A 22178-nucleotide genomic window follows, 5' to 3' on the forward strand; every position below is an offset into this window, starting at 1 on the left:
ACACCCCTCCAGGTCGACACCAACCCGTCCACTACCACCCTCTGGGCGCACCCCTGGAGCCAGTTTGCCACCATGTGACCGTGCATTCGTCAATGCCGCAGCCCCTCAGCTTGACCACCAGAATTGGGTGGGACGCTGTGTCAAAGGCCTTCTGGAAGTCCAAGAAGACGACATAGACTTCCTCCTTCACATCTAAGCTCTTTGTTACCTGGTCATAGAAAGAGACCAGGTTAGTCAGGCAGGATTGGCCTGGCACGAACCCGTGTTGGTTACCCCTCAGCATCACTTTCCCTGCAGGGCTCTCACAAATGTGGCCCTTGATAATTTTTTCAAAGACCTTCCCCAGGATAGAAGTGAGGCTGACTGGCCTGTAGTTGCCAGGGTCTGAGGCAAATTTTCAGGGCTGCCATTAAAATAGTATTTTGACTTTGAACTTTCTCCACCAGACCACACAACCCCTCCCCTATAGACCCAGAGGCAACCAGTAGGAGCATCCCGGTTTTTTCCAATTCCATGACAAGATGGTAGAAGGCCCAGGTCAAAGAAACAGAAAAAAGCAGCACTGGAAGGGACCTCAGGAAATCATCTAGTCTAACCGCCTGCTCAAGGCAAGATGCTCATTTAAACCATCCCAGACAAGATGTGATATCTGGTCTCAAGAAATTCACGATGCTTACATTTGATCCCATCTTCCTAAGCATGAGTAGGACTCTCACTTTCTGTTGAATGTACATCTCCTCCGGACTCTTCCCGGGGACACCCTCACGGTTCATTACCCTCCTGCCAGCTCCCAAGACTCCTGAGGATAGAACAGGACCAGAATCAAATGATGTGATCATTTAGAAGAGGTTAGGTATGCATAACTTGAAAAGTCTATTTCCATAGTAACCTATTTTCCACCAAAAGGATGTGCTTCTCCATCCGGATGGCTCAGGATACTTTGGGTCTTCCTGTTGGCAGGCAGAAAGGAGTCTTTGCCGTACTTCACTTTGTGAAAACCAAACCAAAAACAATGCACTTGGAAACTAAACCCATCACCAACCTAGCAGTTTGAGCTGGTTGGACTTACTCCATTCAAGCTGGTTGAGGAAGGGCATAGAGCAGCCATGTATCCTTCACAGCAGATGTGCGATTAAATTATATGGACAAAGATCATGAATGAGAAAGGCTTATTCTGACTACAAAAAGCAAGGTTCAATTCTGCATGATTCTAAGTATCTTTTGTCTCTTATTCTCTTTAAAAAGAGAAGCAAGAGTGCTTCAAACAGAAGAGCAGACTCTTGGTCACCTCACTTTTAGTTCAACTAATCTCTCTTATGACATGAAGTTTATGAGAAGAGGAAAGAATTCCAAGAAGGAAGTGAAAGGATTATCTCAAGAGTAACCGATTTAATTCCACCAGCCCATGGATTTTTTTTCTTTTGTAATAATCACATCAAAGGTGGAGAATAGCTGGAGCATGTGTATTAGCCAACTTTACTTAGCCTTATGGTCCAGCGCAGTTCTAATGAAATTTGGTTTCCCAAATTATGTCCCTTCATTCATGTTCTAACTTGGCAATTTATAAAAAGAAATGGAGTATCTTTTTCAAACTGACGTGTCACATTTTTTGTGGGACAGGGAACTGTATATTTCAACATCTTTTTCCTTATGACTTGATTAAGTTTTCTACCAGGAGTGAAGTATATTAGAAATGAAGACGTGGGAAGGGGGTGAAGTCTCCAAATGCTACCTCCCACAGTAACACCAACTTTGTTGCAGAAATGCATGGTCATAGCTTAAATACCATAAACCTGACCCTTACCAAGCAACAGGATAATTTTTCAACTACAGTCCTCAATTATTAATAAACACATTCTGCACACTAGTTTATTCAGATTCAGTGAAAGTAAATTCTTAATGTCAAATTCAGAAAGTAAAGATGGTTCCTACAATATGCTCAGCAAATCTACTTTGGGTGTCAGGTGTTCCTTTGTAACTGCAAACCATGAATGGTCAAATGAGATATTTCAGTGGAGAGAAAAAAATCTTCCAACACTAAAAAATAGTTGACTTCCCCACAAAAGTTACCAAATGTGGATGGTTTAAAATTGGAGATGTTACATGAATTATCTACCAGGAGGTGGCACTATATGAAAATATCCAGAGAGAAATACCACTTCTGCCCCACTCTAACCTAGAGAAATCCTACACATTTACAGGTTATCTAACTGTAGAAGGGAGGCAACCCATCTTCACCTTCTTTGTAATCAGAGAAAAGCCAGAAAATAGACAAGAACAAACAAACTGGAATAGATGGAGAGAAAGACAACAATGAAGAAGAGGAAGGCTAACAGATAAGGACAAACAAAGCACAAACATTAAGCACTAAAACTAGAAAATGGTAAGGACAACAAATTCAATTGCTTGATCTTTCAGTGGAGTGACTAAGTTAGTTTAACATCCAGGATGGAGAAAGTAAAAAAAGGAACACTTCCCCATACCCGGAGATTAGTTTTCCATTTGAAAAAGAAGTGATGGTGTGGCAACAAGGAATAATAAAACACCCCAACTTTTTAAAAGACTCAGTATTAAAGGACACACAATCTATCAGTGAAAACTGCAAGATTTATTCTTCATCTGAGAAGACAATTAACCCCTTCTTGTAGAGTATGTTACTCAGCCCTCCCTAAAAAGTTGGACAAACACTAATTTTAAAGAGCAATACAAATAATTAAAGGGAAATAAAAGCCACAAGCAAAACCTGGCTCAGCAACGTGTAAGAAGGGGAAGGAATGCCAGAACCTAGCAACCATTTTCCCAAAGGGAAGGCTGAAACTGCTTAAAACAAGAAGGTATATTGGAGATGGGTGAAATGAAGAGGAAAAAAAAAAATCAAGAAAGCAATCCCTTAACAGCGTGATCAACTGGGTCATGGTGAGACTAAGGGGGAGAAAACAGAGAGAGAGAGAGAACCATTCACATCCCTAGGCCACACCTTATACTGAAGTACTCCATACTGTATAACATTCCCAAGAAGAATCATTCATACAAACACTAGCAACTATCTTCTTTGCTTTATATATGGCAAGAAAGTTAGTGGCAATGCTAGTAGTTAACCTACCTGCTTTACGGAGAGATCTTAGCCCTAAAGAAATTAGATGGAATAAATGCAAGTGATATTTTGGAATTCGTGGGGAAAAAAAATGTATACTTTCAGGAGAGTTTCTTCTCTACTTACCTGCTTCTAAAAACCACACAAGATCAGATAATCCAGGTACTCAGTCCCGATTAATAATCACAGGCTGGAAACAAATGCAGAGAAACTGCCCTGTGAGGGAAGCACAGGCAAATATTAGAAAACAAATACAAACTGAAAAATAAAAGGCTACATATATTTATTTTTTTAAATCAAAGTCTGCTTTACAGTACTGTTTTCAGCTAGTTTGGTACAACTGAAAACTTTATACAGTACTCTTTGTGTACTTCAACAAGTCAATTTTTATGAAAAAGAATGAATCACTTATTCATCCACTAACTTAGAAAACCCACCTATCAATGTCCAAGTATTGGAGCTTGGAGTGCACTCAAACCCTGCATTCTTTGGTGGGGGTGAGGACGACCAACATAAAACCCGTCTCTTTGAGCAACCAATTTAAGTAGCAGCAAAGTAGCCTGGTATATTTTTTCCTCCAGGTCAGTTCACCTTTTGAAGAATTCAAAAAAAAAAAACAAGGAAGGGGTAGAAAACATGGTACTTTCAGGCCAAAATTATGTTTTTCAGTTATGTATACTGCATCTCAATACAGTAATTATGAGCATGTCACTCGAATGATTAGCCAAAAGAGTCTTCTCCACCTTTTGTATGGTGCAGGGCATTTTGCACAGACTTTGAACACCGGATAATTACACAATGGCTACATTATTGAAAAAAACAAGACGTGGGGTCTATTTTACAATGGCCATTGGGAAACAGAAGTTGAATAAAGAATTGAACTCTCCTACCATTTCTGATCAAGAAAGTTCAAACGAAGGAAATGAAGGGTCAACAAACCTTTTACCATGATGGATACAATAATACTACTCCAGCTTTGGACAGCCCCAAAAATCAGAACTTAAACCATTACCATAGAAACTGCCACATTCAAAATGTAAAACCTTTGATTAGAAATTATTTGCACACATCTGAACCATACAATAAAACAAACCCTTGGTATAGAGGCCAGGTACCCTGTTTAAGTTTGGAGATATGCGCTTGTCCTTTTCAGTCAGAAGGTGAAGGCAGAAGTTAAGTATCTCCCAGTTTCTCTTTTCCTCTCATAGTCAGCACTTCTGCACCATTGTATAAACCTACTGATGCCAGGACAAGCCCCAAACTGGAGTAGCCAAGACCTCCAGAACTATCCCTACACCAGTGGTTCTCAACCTTTTTAGATGCACCCCTTGATAGACCTGAAAAATGTCAGCTCTTAAGTTTCCATTTGATTTTTTGAATCCAGACAAAATAGCAGAGCAATTCTTCTGTTGCAAAGAAATCAGGAAGAACACAACAGGTCAGAATGCTTTTAACACTATGGATTCCTATATGAAACCTGTGGGTTTATCTTGTTAATCATGTTCAGAGTACTTTAACCTTACTAACACACGTGTTGAGAAATTGGGTCCCTAAACCAGTGGTTTTCAACTTGCCAAATGTGGACCACTATGTCTAAGGGCTCTGCAAAAGATGACCCTGATCAATCAAAAAAAGTTTGTGAAAACCCACACTTACAATTCAAAGGGGTCCACACCTCCACGCAAAATATTTTAGGGGTCTGCAAATTAAAAAAGTTGAAAACCACTACTCCAAACCACTGGTATGAGGAACTGCAGATAGCAACTGAAAACTTCACCCACAGTATTCTACAATTGGCCCCTACAAAAGGAGGGAAGTAATATCAATTGTTTAAGAGATTCATTTCACCGCTCTAAAGGAAAGTTATGAAAGGACTTCAAGCCTTACCTTTCTCCTTCACTAATTAGTTCCCACTGTTTTTACCCTCTAAATATGCAATACCGCCCTAAGACAGATCATCTACACCACTGATAACAGGACCATTTACAGTAACTAATTGCTCTTTTCATTTCTACAGACTTCAAAAGACACCCCCCAAGTGTTCACACACACACAAACACACACGTACCTGTACATGCACAAGAACTCCTTCCTTCAAAAGACATATTAAAGCACAGGAACGAACCACTTCTGAAGAGCATTCGTTTTTATTAACGATATAGTCACACTTAAAACTCAAAGGCCTTTCCAGAAAACTAAATTCTAGAAATCTACATATCCATTTATGCCACCTCCATCACCAAACCAGTTCTCTAAGAAGCCAGGAGAAAGGGCACAAATCAAAGTTTGCTTGGCACTTTACCTAATGTCTCAAATCCTTAATCACTTCAACTGCAGATTGAAACTTAGGCTACCTGCCTTAAATTAGCATGCAATTATTTCAAGTCAAACCATGGAGAGTCCCATCTCCAGAACAGCTCCAAAACAAGTATATCAGCTGAAGTCAGAAGCGGCCGAGGTGTGAAAATAGTGCAACACTGGTCAGTCTCACGTTGCTGTCCCAGCAAGACGCAGCCTTCCCAAATGCTGTTGGTTCATACACCACCTTCTTAAATTGTTGGCTCATGAACAGATAGAACATCAAGATGACAAAGTACCAGAGTCTGGAAACCCCTGACATTAAGCACAAGACAAATGCAAGTCAAGAGAAATCAATCAGCATTTTTTGTTAAGGATACTGGATGAATGCAAGAGGAGAAAGAAACTAGAGAATTAATTTTCCTCTCTCAAGGGAAGGAGGGAACTAAGTTCAAAGAGATCCAGCACCTAATCCAAAGTCATACAACCTGTCAGTGGCAAAGCCAGGAACAGACCCCAGATGCCCGACTAATTTCTTGCTTTAATCACTAGACCATGCTTCATCCTAGATTTTTTTTTAAAGAAAACTTAAGAATCTTCAATGTTCCTCTTTAATGGACCTTAAGAAACACAATCTAAAAATAGCCTGCAACACGATATTATGGGGTGGGAGGGAAGATGACGACTAAGGTCCAAAATGCAAGAGAGCTTAGGCAAGACAGCTGAGGAACAGCTGAGCCACCACCAGAGCAGGAGTGTTGCTCACCATCTTAAATGTTCCAGTAGATCCATCTGCTACACAATGATCCAGCCCCAGGGGCATTCTTGAGGTTGGTTATAATAGGCAACTGTTGATCCTCTGGATCGTGGTCTATACATAAGAGGTCTACAAACCAAGACCTTCAGCACATACCCCTTGGCACGAGTACTGAGCGGAGGCTGCCCTAGACCTGCCATCCCCCCTTTAGACCACAGAGTCTGAAGGCCAGACGGAGGAGAGACGTTCAGTGCCTTGATGGCTGTGGCTTCTGCTAAAGAGCAACAGATTAAAAGCTGCTGCTGACTGCCTAATGCCTCAGGTTGTTTTTCTGTTGGGGTGACATCTCTTAGCCTTATTGCAACCAAGGAGTACCAATAAGGCAGCGGGGACTCGGGTTTTGAGGCACCGTATACCTGCCTTGCTCCAGAGGTCGCAACATTGTGGTATTTTATAGGAACTATCCTACTATGAGTAGCCCCACCACGTTGCCACCAAACCCTCCAGATGGATGCAATTTAAAGTCATACCCAGGACCATCCAAGTAAATACAGTATTATTAAAAAAATTATATAGCTATAGGTATCTATCTATATCTACGCACACGACCCCTTCAGCGTCCCTGCAGGGCCCATGCTTGACATTTATTTCAGTGTTTTCCACTTCAACAGGCAGTTTGGAAGCATACATTATGGCAAACATCAGCTACAAAGTACCAAAACCAGAAAAATTAGCAAACTGCATAGCATTCAAAAGGTTAGGTTATTAAAGGTAATTCTTAGTCTAGGGCAGGGGTTGTCAACTGGGGGTATGCATACCCCTGGGGGTACTTGGGACAGCCCCAGGGGCTACATGTGGCAGCACAGGGAAGCAGTGGAGTGGTGAATGGCGGCAGCGTGCAAGCTGCGCGCCCCTGCCATTCACAACTCAGCGCTGCCGGCTTCGCATCCAGTGGGTCATAAGCATCCTTCCCCCCCGGTCTGGAAGGGGGTACACTCCAGAAGGGGTACACTTTTTATATAAGGTTGAAAACCCCTGGTCTAAGGAAACCTAGTTCCCAGCAGTTTTCCAAGCAGAGCAACATCCTTATACCTATTCCAGACAAGAAAAATCTGATGAACAAAATAATGAAATTACTTGGTGCAAGGTCACTCAGCGGACAAGTATCAGACCCAAGAACAGAAACTACACCTTCAAAGTCCCAATCCAAGTGCTCTATACCAGCGGTGATCAAACTTTTTGGCTCGTGGTCTGGATGAGCCCAATCCCTCCATGGGGCAGATCCAGTGGTGTGCTGAGTGGGGCAGCCCGGCCCCAATCCAGCTGTGGGGTAGAAGGGGGCTTGGTCCAGCTGCAGCCTTGCCCGACAGAGGGTTAGGAGTGGAGCAAAGAAGGGCTGTGGCCTGGCCTAGATCCAGCCACCCAGCAGTGCAAGGGGAACAAGGTGTAGCCCAGTCCCAACCTGGTCAGGTAGAAGAAGTGGAGGCAGTAGCCTGGCTCTGATCTGGCCATGTGGGGGGAAGGTCATGGTCCAGCTCCAACTTGCCCCACAGGAATTGGGATTTTGGCAGCGGGCAGAAGTGGCAGTACTAGCACTGCTCTTCTGCCATCAAACATCCTAACACACAGGGCCACATCTGAAGCTAAGCACCTCTGCTCTGTATACTAGGCCTTTCTGCCTCAGTTTAGTGGGAATGACTAAGCTCGTCTCATTATTTATATCAGAATAAAGTCTAGATACTTGGCTGGCGGTCAGCTAACTCTGCGTTCAAGACCAGTTAATCCTGCAGATTTTGAACCTTGTGAATTCAAAAGACCACGTTACCTAACGTTGGTCCGACTCAGCTTGAGCAGCCCTAGGTGGGACGAAGGTATTGTGCGTTGCTTCCCTGCCCAGGAGCATTACCATTCATTCCATTCATTTATTGAGAAACTGGAAATTCTCAAAACCCCCCAAAAACAGGCTCCACAAGAAAGCAAACTACTTCATTCTTTGAAGCCACTAGCTCTTACTTTTCCTCAGAGCACTGTTATGAAGCACATCTGGATGCCAAACAGAGCCCCCAGCTCACCTCTCACCCTCCTGGAGTAGGCAGAGGCAATCAGGACTAGTAGCAGAGATATCATAATATATAATATAATAAATATCATCTCTACTACTAGTCCTGATTGCTTCTTTGTCTAGACCAGTGTGGCTACAACCTGGATATCTGGAGTAGGCACAGGCACATCTGGATACTAAACAGAGCCCCCAGCTTCCCTCTCACCCTCCTGGAGTAGGCAGAGGCAATCAGGACTCATGGTGGAGATGGTATCTTTTAGTCTAATAAAAGATACCATCTCTATTACCAGTCCTGATTGCCTTTTCCTCTAGACCCACACGGCTACAACCTGGATGCCTGGAGCAGGCAGAGGCACACCTGGATGCTAAGCAGAGCCCCCAGCTTCCCTCTCACCCTCCTGGAGTAGGCAGAGGCAATCAGGACTCATGGTGGAGATGGTATCTTTTATTACAATACCTCTTATTAGACTAAAAGATACCATCTCTATTCCCAGTCCTGATGGCCTTTTCCTCTAGACCCACACACACGGCTACAACCCAGATGCCTGGAGTAGGCAGAGGCACATCTGGATGCTAAGCAGAGCCCCCAGCTCCCCTCACCCTCCTGGAGCAGGAAGAGCCTTTCAGCTCCTGACCCAGAATATTTTTCCTGCCTCCTGACAAGCATTTGCCTTCGCCGTCCGCGTCCCAACCCTCTCACCACCTGCCAAAGTTGGAGGCCAAAAGCGAGCCCCCCAGGCCCCGCAGCGCCCGGGGCAGCGGCAGGCGGGGTCGGCGAGGCTGCCTGGAGCCAGGAGAGGCCGGGAGACAATAGCCGAGCCGAGCCCCGCCGCGGTGCGAGGGCAGCGCCGGGCGGCTCCGGCCTAAGGCTGCTCCTGCCCCTGCTGCAGGGCGCAGCCCTCCGACCTGCCGGGAAACTCCCCGGGAAAGTATTTCCTGGAGCCCCGGGGGGCGGCCGGCAGCCCCCGGCGCCCCCCGCCCAGGCCGGGGCTGGCGGGGCCGCAGCGAGAGGATGCCCGGGGGCGCGGCCTAGGCGGAGAGGGGCTGCCCCGCGGAGCGCTTTGTTGCGGAGGACAAAGGGCGGCGGCGGCGCTTACCTGGGTGCGGGGCCAGGGCGGGCCGGCGGCCGGAGCAGGGGCCGCTCAGCCGGGCCGCGGGAGGAGCGGGAGCGGGAGCGGGAGCGGGAGCAGGGAGGGAGCGGAGCGGCCGCCTCCTCCGTCGTGACTCACCGCGGAGGGAGGGAGGGAAGGGGCGGGAGGAGGCGCCTGGCGCTGCGGGGGAGGGAGGGCCCCGCGCCGGGGATGGCCGGTGCCCGCTGCGCCGGGGGAGAGACGTGCCCCTTCCCCCGGGAGCCGCCCCGACTGTCACGGTCCGGCAAGCGGGCTCGGCGCGGCACAAAGTAACGCGGGACCTTTCTCCTGCGCCCGCAGGGAAGAGCCCGGGCTGCGGAGCGAACAAAAGCCCTCGTCCTCCCCCCCCCGGAGTCACCCCCCGGCAGGGGGGACGGGGTAGCCGTGCTGGCCTGAGGCCGCTTGGATACCTTTGATCAGACCAACTGGAAAAGGGCAAGACTTGTCCTGCTACTTGGTCTACCGAAAGGTGTGGCTCTGGAACCCGGAGTGCTGGTTTGTGGCACGGGCGAGAGAGGGGCACCTTTGGCTTGCGCACAGGAAAAACAAACACACTCCAGGCACCATTAAACAAGGTGCCCACAGGTGCGGAGGAGGACTAGGAAAAGTTTCCACGTCCCCTAAACTGTGAACTTGGACTGGAGCAGCCAGCACACTCTGTTTCCCAGTAGGGAAGGGTAACTTAAATGAGATTTTTGGCTGAAAAACAAACCATTTGGGTTGAAAGGGGAAATGAGCTGAGACAGAGAAAACCTCAGCGGCGTCTCTGAACTGTGACAATACCGGAAGACAAAATTGGAATTAAGGGTCATGCTGAGAGATTACTCATCAGATTGCTGCCTCTAGGGAATTTAAGGGCAAATTTTCTACTTTGTCGTGGATGTTTGGTTTCTTCTTCATGGTGGTAGTTTTACGTATCCTCTTAATCATCATTACACTTTTGTTAACTGCAGTCTTATGTCTAGGGATTAAACAGTGGCTTAATTTGTTTTTCTCATTCTACCTCTTTTTCTTCTTATCAGAGCTCTTAAACTTAATTGTGTGAAACAGCGCCTTTTCTCTAAAAGTAAGATTTAAACTGGATTTCTAACATACCCATTTGATTGCAAGACATGCAGGTCACAAAACACGGATTTTATTGGGTACTAAGCTAAACGAATCCCAGTGCCATTAAGAAAACTTAAGTGGCAAACTTGCTGACTCAAGAAAGGGAACTGGCTGTAGTTCAGTTTGGAATGATTCAAAGTGGGCAACTGTACCTCTTGCAAGATAAAGTAAAGAAATGGAAGGGAAGCATTTCAATAATAATAATAATTTTTTACAGAGAAGAGTTAATAAGTGATCTCTTTCTCTAAGTTTGTTGAAAATAAACCTCTCTTTGTGACCGAGTTATGATTCCTGTGCTTGTAATTCACGGTAGACATAAGTTTCTCCTAGTTAGTACAATAATAAAACAAGTTATGAGAGAAATTAAATAAATGACATAATTCAACTAGACTCACAAATACTTGAGGCTTATACTTCATCTTTTACATCTGAGTTGCATATTAATCTAGACTGAATGATTTGAAAGACAAGTTACAAATGTCACCAATATTGCTGACCAATATGAAGTGAAACTGGGATCACAGCACAGATCCCATGGAGCAAGTATCCATATCCCCCGACATGATCACCACTGCCGGCACCCTGAAGGAGCCAAAAACTGAAGAGACCATAAGGAATTCAACTTCTTCAACCCACCTGGAATTAAAGATAAGGAAAACTGTCAAGTGAAATGGGGAAAGCTTTCTGTTCCACTGTCCATACTATACCTATTCCCTGGTATATAAAACAGATGATATAAAGCAGTGAAATCCTACATTGAGCTAGGGCACAGTAATTAAACCAACAAGTTTCTCCTGCTGTATCAAATGCATGCTGCAAAAGCAACATAATTGGGGCATCTAATTTCTCCTTGTTTGGAACTCATAGGAAGAAAAACTTCTCATTTATTTTTAATATGATGCACAAGACAGAATAATAAGTGCGAAAGATCTGTATGCTACATCCAAGGCTGCCTGTGCAGCTTTGCCAAAGCAACAGCTTGAGGTTTGAAACTGTTCTCGCCTTTTCCGAACTGGCAAACAAAAGCTGGGCAGCGGGCAAACGTGCGACTGCGCTGCGCTTCGGCACTGCATTCCTCATTCTCCCTGAAGTGCATTGCCAGGGTCAGGATCACAGGAACGCTCTCTGCTTTGCAAGGCTCAACATATGCACTGAGCAGAGCAGAGCATGCTTACCATTGACACTCTGAACCCTCCTACGAAAGCACAGCCCTCTCACTGGCAAGGGAAACAGCATGTGTGGATTCCCCCCTTATGAGAAAGTACTTTGCTTACATATCCGGGGAGGGAGGGAAAGCAAGATTTATCTGTTTCCTAGCATCCATTAAATTTGGGATGGAAGTAGGACTGATCTACATGTGGTCTTGTCTAGAGAACGTGTGTCTGCATAAGAAGCAGTGTCTCTTTAATAAGCAGCACTATCACCACAATGCTGATAGAGACAAGGGTAAGGCATTTTTAACTGTTGCATCATGACAATCAACCCCACACCAGTAGTAAAAATGACTATGCCATTAACTGCAGTGATCTCGTGATGGCTAGTACCAGTGGAGCTGAACCAATAGTAGTGACATGTTATTGCAAAATATTTGCTAGTATAAAAACGGGCTATAAAAATAGGAGATCCCTCCCTGGAAGAGCAGGGTAGGTCATCTCTCCATTTCCAAACAGACGGGCATCAAAACTGGTAGGTTCAAAGGGGGAAGAAAAAAAAAAAAGAAGAAGAAGAAGGAGGAGGAAATATTGGTTTCTCAACTTGCTCTGATTTTTGGCAGACTCGTGGAACTTCATTTCAAGAAAAAAAGAAAAAGAAAAGAAAGACCAAAATAGAATGTTTCAACTAATTTATAGGTTCTGCAAAAATGCAATACTCCAACCTCTTAAAAATACCCTGAAATTTAAGGTCTCGAGAGGGTGCAGTTTGAAAACAAACAATTTGAATGTTCCTTCCTCTTACAGTTAAATATTCCCTTGCACTGTTGTGAAGCCAAACACTAAAGCTACTTGGACAGGCCAATTAACATGAAACTCAACGACTAGCATAGCCCAAGCTGAGCAAAGGGCAGGAAGTCAACTAGCTGCATAAGCAACATTTTACGTCGTTATGTTTTCAGTTTTAATAATTTAAGGTACTAGCGTCTATAATAGGACGGCCTATTTAAAATTTGAGTTGTGGACTGGCGATGTCCCTTCGAAGGGTTACTTTGTTCCAAATAATCTCTAACAAATTATTCCAATTTGGAGCAAATGCAAATTACAAAAATATCTTTTTCTTCAACCTGGCTGGAGTGGAGGCAAGACAGCTTTCATTCTAAAATTCCAAATTAAAAGGAGAGGACTATGAAGTTCAGATAATGAGGTACCTTGAACAAACCCAGCCTCTGCAGGATTCACATGTACTATGCAAACACAGTTAATAACCAGCACAAAGAAGTCCGTCTTAATTGTGCAATACTAAGGTTAAGCCATTAGCCTTTGCAACTATTTAACTGAGAACTTCAGTGGTTACAAATTGCTGGGTGCGACTATTGCAAGTCAGAGAGGATGTTGCAGCTTTAAGACTTGTTGATATACAATGAGATTCCCCTATGAACAGCTAGAGCCTGAAACCTGAAGTGTGCAAAATACTAATACAAATTTTCCTCTAATTCAAACTGACTCCTGAACTTTAGGCAGAGGAAGCTGGAGGCTGCATTAGTTCCCATTTCCAAAGGAATACAACAATGCAGAACCCATACCAGCTACCTAGCTAAGAGGTAATAATAAGTGCTGGAATCCTTAAGGTCTTTTCTGCCTCATTTTCTGGAGTATCTTCAAGCTGATTTTGGAGTCAGTGAAGCCTAGGATTAGATGTCAGTTAAATATCAAGCAGAAATCTATTTTCAGAGGTCCTTAAGTGTTGGATTTTAAGTTTTAGACAAATGTGCTACATCCTCCTTCTGAAAGAAAAAAAAATCTTGACTGAAGCCTTGCACATGTAGTATCTCTCTCCCCATCTAAACCAGAGACTTTCCCTTCTTGGTTTTTATTCCTTTCACTACTACCATTCCTTTTAGAGGATCTCAGAGCACTGTGAAAACATGCATCTCAAATACTCCCCCTCTCCCTCCTTCCCTAGTTCATGTTTGTACTTCTGAACATCTCTCTCACATTAGTTGTATAAAGACACCCTAACCTCATGCCCTTTATTCTTTCAAAACTTGTTCTCCTCTCTGATCTTTAAACATATATAATACATGTTTAGGTTTAGATTTCTGCCATATCACAGTAACAGCACAAACTATATCCATTATGCCCCAAACAAGTGAATGAGATGACATGTGTTGTTTTGAGCTAGTTCTTTTAAAAGAGTCGATATTTATTCCGAAAAAGTACTGTGCTTAAAAGCTTCGGCATTATTTTGTCTTTAACAATGCCCAAATCTTTCCAAGTTCGATGCCGTTACTTAGTGTCTAAAGACCTGAATCTATTAGCCAAGACTTTAGTTTTTATAAACTCCAATGAAAATATTCACATTTAAAATATTTTCCTCCTGAAATGTGACAAAATGTGTCTGAAAGCTGAAAAAAAAAAGTTAGAGCCTTAAGTCAACAAAATGAAGCAATTTGAAAGAAAAAGATACCATCTACAAAGCATCTTACTTTAAATCAAGATGATCTTTAATAGATGACAACAGAAGAGTGCATCTGTTGTTTCAGCAGCTAGTATCTTCCACTGTCTCACAGACCTCATCTTATATTTATAACAAGGCTACAAACCTTCAAAACAGGAAATTAGCTAGCAATCCAATAATGGATAGTTGCTCATCTTAATGACCAGGTATTGCATGTAAAAATAATTACAGCTATAAACAGAATTACATATCAAGCATCAAAAGAACATTCTAAGTCAGTCCTTTTTGTGGATCAGTTAAAAAGATTAAACACCTAAATAATGTGAATATATATATATAGGAATAGGAAAGAAAGGGTACTTGCATGGGATTCAGTCTCTATGACCAAATCATTTATAATCTTACATTTTAAAATTTAAGATACTACCTTTGTTATGTAACTTCAGTCAATATTTTTTGTATGACAAGCACAGTTCACTTGGGACTATACAGACAATTCAAGAGAAGCATAATACCAATTATGAATAATTAATATGCAGTTACTTTGGGTTGTATGTTCCAGTCAATATATTTACATGTTAAGCAACTTAAGCATTTTTTTTTCTTTTTTAACTACATGTGGACGAAATCTCTGGTAGAGCTTTAAAGGGGAGCTAAAAATAGCAGAAAGAGAGCATTTAATCAAACTGTGCTAGGGGTGTGAACTCAAGAACAAGCATTTTGCTCAGGTCTGAAAGTAAGTTTACTTATTCAACTAAGACACAAAGTTAACAACTGTTACCATAAAAATCAACTCAAGATGAAATGTAGCCATACCAACTTAAAGACAGAAAGCTGAAAAAGGAGTACAGCCACTCCTCGCTTAACATCGTAGTTACGTTCTTGAAAAATGCAACTTTAAGTGAAACCACGTTAAGCGAATCCAATTATATCGCAGTAGTTACATACTAGCAGGCGGTGGCCAAACAAGTTTATAACCAGACATTGCATTTAAATGAATATGTTTTTTTAATAGACCAGCGACATAATAATAAAACAACATTAACCGCGACGACGTTAAGAAACGAGTACCTGTAATAGGTTTCTTAGATCACAAGAAACTTCAGCTCTACCAAGTGAAAAAATACATTGTCTTAGAGAAATTATGGATTTTTAGGGAACAATGAGGAGATGTCTGATAGCTAGATATCAGCAGAACTTTTGGAGAGCATTCAAAGAATGGAAGTAACATCAAACTTCAGTTGTATCTAACCTCATAGCAGAGGGAGACAATCTTGGCCCTTACATCTGAAAGTTTGAGAGAACTGGTTCATCCTGGCAATGAATGGCTCACTCTACGTAGGGTCTAGATGAAGATGAGAACATGTTTTTCACTCAACTGTAGATGGACTTTCAGTTCCCTGAAGCAATTTTCTACAAACTTAAAGTGACACAGGAAGAAAACACATTCACAACCACAGCAAACATTTGAAATCAGTGCTAATGGACAACTGGTATTGTATATTCATATTTAAGTTTCAAGTCAAATGGACATTAGCCATAATATTAGCAGTGTTGCCAACTCTCATGATTTTTGACATTGTTCTTAAACTTCGGGAATGTGAAAAACTTAGTGTGTGTGCGCGCGCGTGTGTGTGCGTGTGTGTGTGCATGTGCGTGTGTGTGTAACATGAATATGAAAGAGCTAAGTTTTTCACATTCCCAAAGGGTAGACTTTAAGAACAATGTCAACAATCATAAAAGTTGGCAACAGTGTATTAGTATAAAATAAATACTTTTATTTAGATTTTGCAAGTACAAGCTTTTTCTGTCTCTGACTGGTATAAGTAGTGTCACTTTAATTCATATTAACAGGAATACAAAAATCTAAGATTTAAGAGAAACTGGCACTATGAAAAAGAAAATGAAAGAGAGAAAAACTTTTACAGAACAGTTTAAAAATGGAACAGAAAGGATAACAGCAACAAGCAATTTTAAATCTACAAGAATGAGACCACAACCAAAAAACTAGAACCACCATATTTGGAATGCAACTGTCTGTGGTCTGGCAATCGAGCTTCTTTTCCCCCAGCTTGAGTGCACAATGTTTATATATTTAACAGGAGATGGCAGGCATCATGAGTAATGTGAACTTAAACTATTTATCTCCTCTATTTCACTTACTGAAGTACCATTTTATTTATAGGCATTTCTCCAGTGTTCGTCACCATAGTATCTTTCTACAGATGCCCAGCATATTAAAGATACTTTATAATTTAAAAATGTGACCTCTGCTGCTCTGTAATTTGTACTGATGTTTAACATGCATAATTCTACATCATATAAAACTTTATATTTCATGTACAGGGTTGTTTATAGGAGAAAAATAGGTCTACTTGCCTGTAATAATTTATTAAAGGTGATAACTAGTTATTAAAATCAGATAAACATTCAACTGGTGATCAATTTCCTGTTTTGACAACTTGTACTAATATTTAAGGTATGACTGAGTTTTACTCAGATTGCTGTCTTTGATGCTAACAAATGTTGACATTTGAAATTGGTTGTTTAATAACAGACAAAAGCACTAAACACTTTCCTAAACTCAAGCAGCATCATGGTTTACTCTGGAATGATGAATACATCACTTCCTCACCACCTGCCCGTTCAATAACTTGACAGAAACGCAATACACGTTTTTTTCCCTGCTACTTCTCACACTGTTGCTTACAAGACCTAAGACATGAATAATGACTGAGAGTCTATTTAGGGGGTCTGTTTTTGCAAGTGTATATTTCTATGCTGACTCAATGTGCAGTTTATTGTCTGCTTTTAAAACCAAAATATGCATAATTTTATTAAAGATAGCTTAATATCTAGTTGAGAACAGTCTAGAATATTCACTTTGTGTTATATCTACTGCAGTATAGACCATTTAGACACTTTAGGGATTTTATTATTACTGATACTGTGTTTTTTCCAAACAGATCTGTTCACTGCCCCAGGAATTTTACCAAGGGAACATTCAATCAGAAGTAATTTTACATCACATATTACAAATTTGTGAGCAGTTAATTTCATAATTAGTCTATATAAGTTAATCTTATATATATATATATATATATATATATATAACCTCTTATCTCTGCTATAAAGCATGTATGAAAAAGCACTAGAAAGGGCCTAATATTTTCCACTGCAACTATTAAATGAACACACCCAGCTTTCCAAAGGTATTTGTGGGGTAGAGAAAGGGAAGAAGAGAAGGAAAAAAAGGTTCCTTGTCCTTTTTTTTTTCCAGTTGGAATTTCTAACATCCACAAATCCAATATACAAACTCCTAATTATATATTGGTTTTGATGCAGATGTTTTACCATCCGTAAGTTTTGGCTTTTTGTAAATGCATGATATAAGGGTTTTGATAGAAGGTAGCACCGAGGGAAGGAAATCTTGCTCTCAGGAGGCTCCCTGCTTCCTGAGAAGCAGGGATGCAATTTCCTTCCTCCCTAGACACAATTCTATATGTACAGTTACATTAGCCCAAACTGCAGAATAATTCTGAATGAACTCATTGATTTGACAGTCATATTTTTCCCTTAGCAAAAACCTACCAACACATGAGTTTAAAAAAAAAATCTCCTTAAAAGTCAACTTTTTTTTTACTAAGTCCTAATGAATGTTGAATTTATTTCATTTGTGCCTGGAAGAATAATAGGCATCAGTAAAGAGAATAACTAGATTAGTAGCATGGAGCACAGAGTCTCTCACAGCAACTAGAAAATGATTTATTTATGGATTAACATTAGCACTGTTAAACATTTTAAAAAATAAATTAATCGTTTCAGAAGCCTTAAGTGCTTACTAGAGAGACCATGCTACTACCCAACTGCAAGAGATGTCTAGAGTTCCAATGATAAATACACTGTTTAACCAATTTAAGCAGCTTAATAACCAAAACTGGATTATATATTAGTAACAACTGTTTCAGAAACCCTGGGACTATCAACCATCACACTTGGTACAAAGCAGATCCTCTTGCAAAAGTTGAATATGATTGAGTTCTTAAATTAGCCATTGATTTAAAACGTTTCGCTGCTCTATGTTACATGTAACCATATCATTTAAAGGGGGGGAAAAAAAAATCCAGGGAAGTTTGGAGGTTTTTTCATGTCCCACCTATCTTAATCCAATCACAATCTTGAAGTGAAATACCACCCTATAGGGAAGGAGCAGATAGAGATTACTATAAAATAGTTGTAACTACCAGAAAGTTACCAGTTTATCATCTGTCCTTCATAAACGATTAATTAAAAAGCACAAAGCTAAATTCTTCCACTGTTACACATGTGGAATTTTAGGTAGAATTTACACCTGAAACATGGTGGTCTGGTAACTAAAAACAGTTATTGATAGTATGTGGAATCTTCCATAGTTTGAAATAAGATACTGTATAATCAGACTCCTGTGCATTTCGGCTGCCAAATCCATCCATTGCTGTAAATTGTAAAGTGGTTAAGCTTCCACTGCAAAAAATTCAAGTCTCTAACCTCTATGGTTTAAAACCTTTCAAATGGGAATCACAGTTAAACTGATGCGGTTTTTTTTGGAGTTTGCTGCCAGCCCCCAAAATAGCTCAGAGATATGAATGCTCTCACTCCTCTCATTTTGGTGTCAACTCTTAGAGCTAATTATATGGTAAGTGTCTGTTACTGCTGATCATTTGAACAGACATCCACTTACTGGGTTAGTCTCCAAATCTCAAAGTGTCTCTCACAAATAGTTAAGTAAATCTTCAGGTTTGCAATGGAATTAAACAGAACTCAATGCAAAAATTGAGCACACTGAAAAACAGGAAACTGGTTAAAATTGTATATCACAATATTCAACACCATAGGATAATACACTGACAGTATGATTTCATAATTTTCTTAAAAACACTTGTGTAATTTACTTGAGCACCATCATGATTTTCAGTTTGGAGCATTGAAGAGAGTTAATGCAAAGTGTAGGTCATATTTACCATAAAAATAATGCAGTACATTGATGAAAAGCACTATGGAATTGATGTAAAGCCCAATAAAGTTAATTAAAAGCTTCCCACCAACTGCTATGACCTTTGGATCAAGCTACATATGTACACAGAGCCAAGATAATTACACTTTAATTAAACTTCACAACATTCTTATGAAGTAATTAACGTATTTTATAGAAGGATAAACTGAGTAAAACATTTTGCAACTACCCCACAGTCCCAGACAGCTGAGTGTTCAAAAAGAAACAAATAAATTTCTGTTTTCCTGTAACTTGTCCCTAGCAAATTTATAAAACATAAATTTCTTATAAGTAACTCTTAGAAAGAGTGATCACATGGAAATGCTCCTAATAACTATGAGAACAGGGACTCCCCCTAGCAACTTGCATGGGTCCCTGACTTCAAGTGGTATTATTTATGATCCCTGCCTGGTAATTCACACAATTAACAACATGAATTTTGAACATTCAAAATTAAAAAATGAGACTCAGAAGTATATATTGTTAGCTACTCTGTTGAGAAATAATTTGATCCTAGATAGGTTTTTTTTTCTTTCTTCTTTTTTATTATGAGTACTCCTGCTTGCAAAGCTCTTTTCTGGATTCATAAGTGAATGGGGGAAAAATACCCTTTACATCAATTTGAGCACTTACTCATCTCATCCTATACCAACCCAAGTTAAGAGCAGGGAATAAAACAGGAATTCTCCGTAATTTTCTGCATTACCTATCGTACAATGACCCAATATTCTTTAGACCAATATCAAATCCCACACTAAATCCCAGCTCCTCAGAAGCATTTCCTCTATAATTACAAAGGTGAATTGTTTCTGCTGCTTATTTCTTCTGGAATTGTTAAGAATTACATAGATCTGCTTACTTCAGCGCAGCCAGGCTTTTTTTCAGTGGAATATCATGGACATGCCAGAGTCCTCTAAGGTAAAAACGTAAGTACATTAAAGAATTGAGGAAAACCTTTTGTAATTAGGTCTATATTCTAGGACAGATTGATATGGTGGGAATACATCTCATTTAAATAGTGTCCTGGCACATACTCAAAAAGCTAATTAGGTCAACTGGTGATTTTCCTTGGGAAAGACGGGGTTTCCATGCCATTATTTTACATCCTTCTAACTTGCAGGTATGGTTTCTCCGTCTTCTCTCTTGGTCAGCGTAGTTCTCTCTGCATGCTGTCAGGATGGTGTTGGGCTACTAGTCTGATCTGCAACTGAGATCGCAACAGGCAGCACTCCTTCAAATAACTTTAGAAAAAGCAAATCATTCAATTAATCATGAGACCACTTCCATGCTTAGAGTTGAATGTGTTTAGATTTCCCTTCAACAAAATCCTTACACACCATTTAATTAAAGCATGCAAATATTTCAGACTATGCTTAACATTTTCAAAAGTGATGCAGAAGAGTCCATTTAAAATGGGAAATCAAAAATGTCATTTTGTGACATCTACACACTATGCTGCAAATTAACATTGAAGATTAGGAATACTGTTTATGGTAAAAATCTAATAAAGATTTATCACATAAGCATTTCTTTAAGGAACAGTCCATGTGATATTTTAGGAAAAATGTTAAGCTAAAACTAAATCCATTAAAAATTTGCAAATATAGTAAGATTTCAATTGCCCACCCTCCGCAGCCTCTGAGCCTCCCCTTCTAATCAACTTCCTATTTATCTCTATAATATTCTACTGATTCCCATTATACAAACATTCTTGACAACTTGGCATTCTCCTGTGTATTAACGATTCTAGGAGGGACAGGTGCTACTTTGCTGATACTTCTACGCAGCCGCAAATCCAGTCTGGTGACAGTTTGGCAAATAGGAAACAGTCCACATCTGAGCACATGGAAATGTTTCAGGAAATAGCAACATTTTCATGAGACAAGCTCTACTGCATTTTTTTTCAAGTATATATAACAAAGGTCTTTGCAAATCTCTTGCTTTTCCCATGCACAGATTACTGAGCTGCATTTCTGGCATATCCAACCAGGTTAGACTATGAAGATGACTGCTTTCTATTTAAACCGTGAATAAGCATTAAAATATATTTAAAAAATATGAATGGAGTCACCTGTTCAAGAGACTAATTTCAGCTAACAAAACTCTAGAGAAGTTCAACAGAACTTCAACAGAAGTATACTCCATAGCAAGCAGATACGATCAATTAATTTTGAACAAACTCGTTTCCCATGAAACTACCCTTAATATTCGCTATGCATAAAATGAGTCTTCCCATACAAGGTTAATAGTATTTCATTTTTCACTACACACCTATAATTTTTTTTTAATTTATGTTGGATTTGAGCAGAATTTTTTAAACATACAAACTTGCCTGGAGTCCCATCTCTCTTCCTGGTAAACCAAATGCAGAATAATGCACACTGGAGGTAGGGAGGGGGGCCCATAATCACATAAGGAGGTACACGAGTAAATAACAGATGTAAAGATACCATGTGTGGGTGTCACAGAGAACATGCTTTTTATGTTCCCTTAATAATACTTAATATTACAACACTTCTTATCTTCAAAAGAACTGAACAATATTTTTAACTGATTATTTCTGTTTATGAGGATAGGCCAAAAGCTTTAGGCACTTTTAATTAAAAAAATACATCCATCTCCTCCTTTGTGAGGTGTACACATACGCTGCATTTTCTCCTCTTCTGCAGGGCAGGGAATGCCCTTTTAGGTTCCATGTTTGTGTAACAAGCTGGACAGAGTCCATGTCTAGCTCTCCTACATGTTACTGCTATCTAAACAACAAGCAAGTGTCCAGGCAAATGCCATTTGTGCTTTATGTATTTCCTGCCATGGCCCTCTCCAGAATGCCAAATGGGTTTCCCCAGATGATCTCAGCCTTTCCACTGGGATATCAAGAACACTGACATTAACTCGATATATTCACAGGTGCTCCAGTTTCCAGAATTCTGCTTTAATTTCTATTTTAAGGGAGCCACATATTGGAATAGCTTATTTCAACTTGTTTGTGAGAACCCAGGCACTTCAGCAAAAGGACAGCTAACTCATACTTCAGTAAACTTGCTCAAACCTGCCTCCACCTCCCACTGCCATTTTATGATTTATTT

At 40.7% G+C, this 22178-nt stretch overlaps 2 protein-coding genes across 5 annotated transcripts in view; both read right to left on the reverse strand.

The window, feature by feature from the left end:
- CTNNBIP1 (catenin beta interacting protein 1) overlaps positions 1–9465 on the reverse strand; it is a 39077-nt gene extending 29612 nt beyond the window's left edge. The window contains exons 1-4 of one of the 3 annotated variants that reach the window (XM_090024119.1): positions 9309–9419; positions 3532–3685; positions 3221–3310; positions 678–799 (exon numbers count right to left, since the gene is read on the reverse strand). In XM_090024119.1, coding sequence (XP_089880245.1) covers positions 678–773 — 96 coding nt within the window. In that variant the 5' untranslated portion in view covers positions 774–799; positions 3221–3310; positions 3532–3685; positions 9309–9419. Of the gene's footprint in view, positions 1–677; positions 800–3220; positions 3311–3531; positions 3686–9308 lie in introns of all 3 variants that reach the window. The other 2 variants (XM_090024120.1, XM_090024118.1) reach the window with 2 other exon arrangements.
- A 1488-nt stretch (positions 9466–10953) lies between these two features.
- Positions 10954–22178, reverse strand: part of LZIC (leucine zipper and CTNNBIP1 domain containing) — a 39685-nt gene continuing 28460 nt past the window's right edge. Inside the window, exon 8 of one of the 2 annotated variants that reach the window (XM_090023960.1) lies at positions 10954–11084. The gene's annotated coding sequence lies outside the window, so the exon portion shown is untranslated. Of the gene's footprint in view, positions 11085–17169; positions 20334–22178 lie in introns of those variants that run through there. The other variant, XM_090023959.1, reaches the window with a different exon arrangement.

Source organism: Crocodylus siamensis, chromosome 12, assembly GCF_052110815.1.
Source record: "Crocodylus siamensis isolate JL-2025a chromosome 12, ASM5211081v1, whole genome shotgun sequence".
Classification (NCBI taxonomy): Eukaryota; Metazoa; Chordata; order Crocodylia; family Crocodylidae; genus Crocodylus; species Crocodylus siamensis.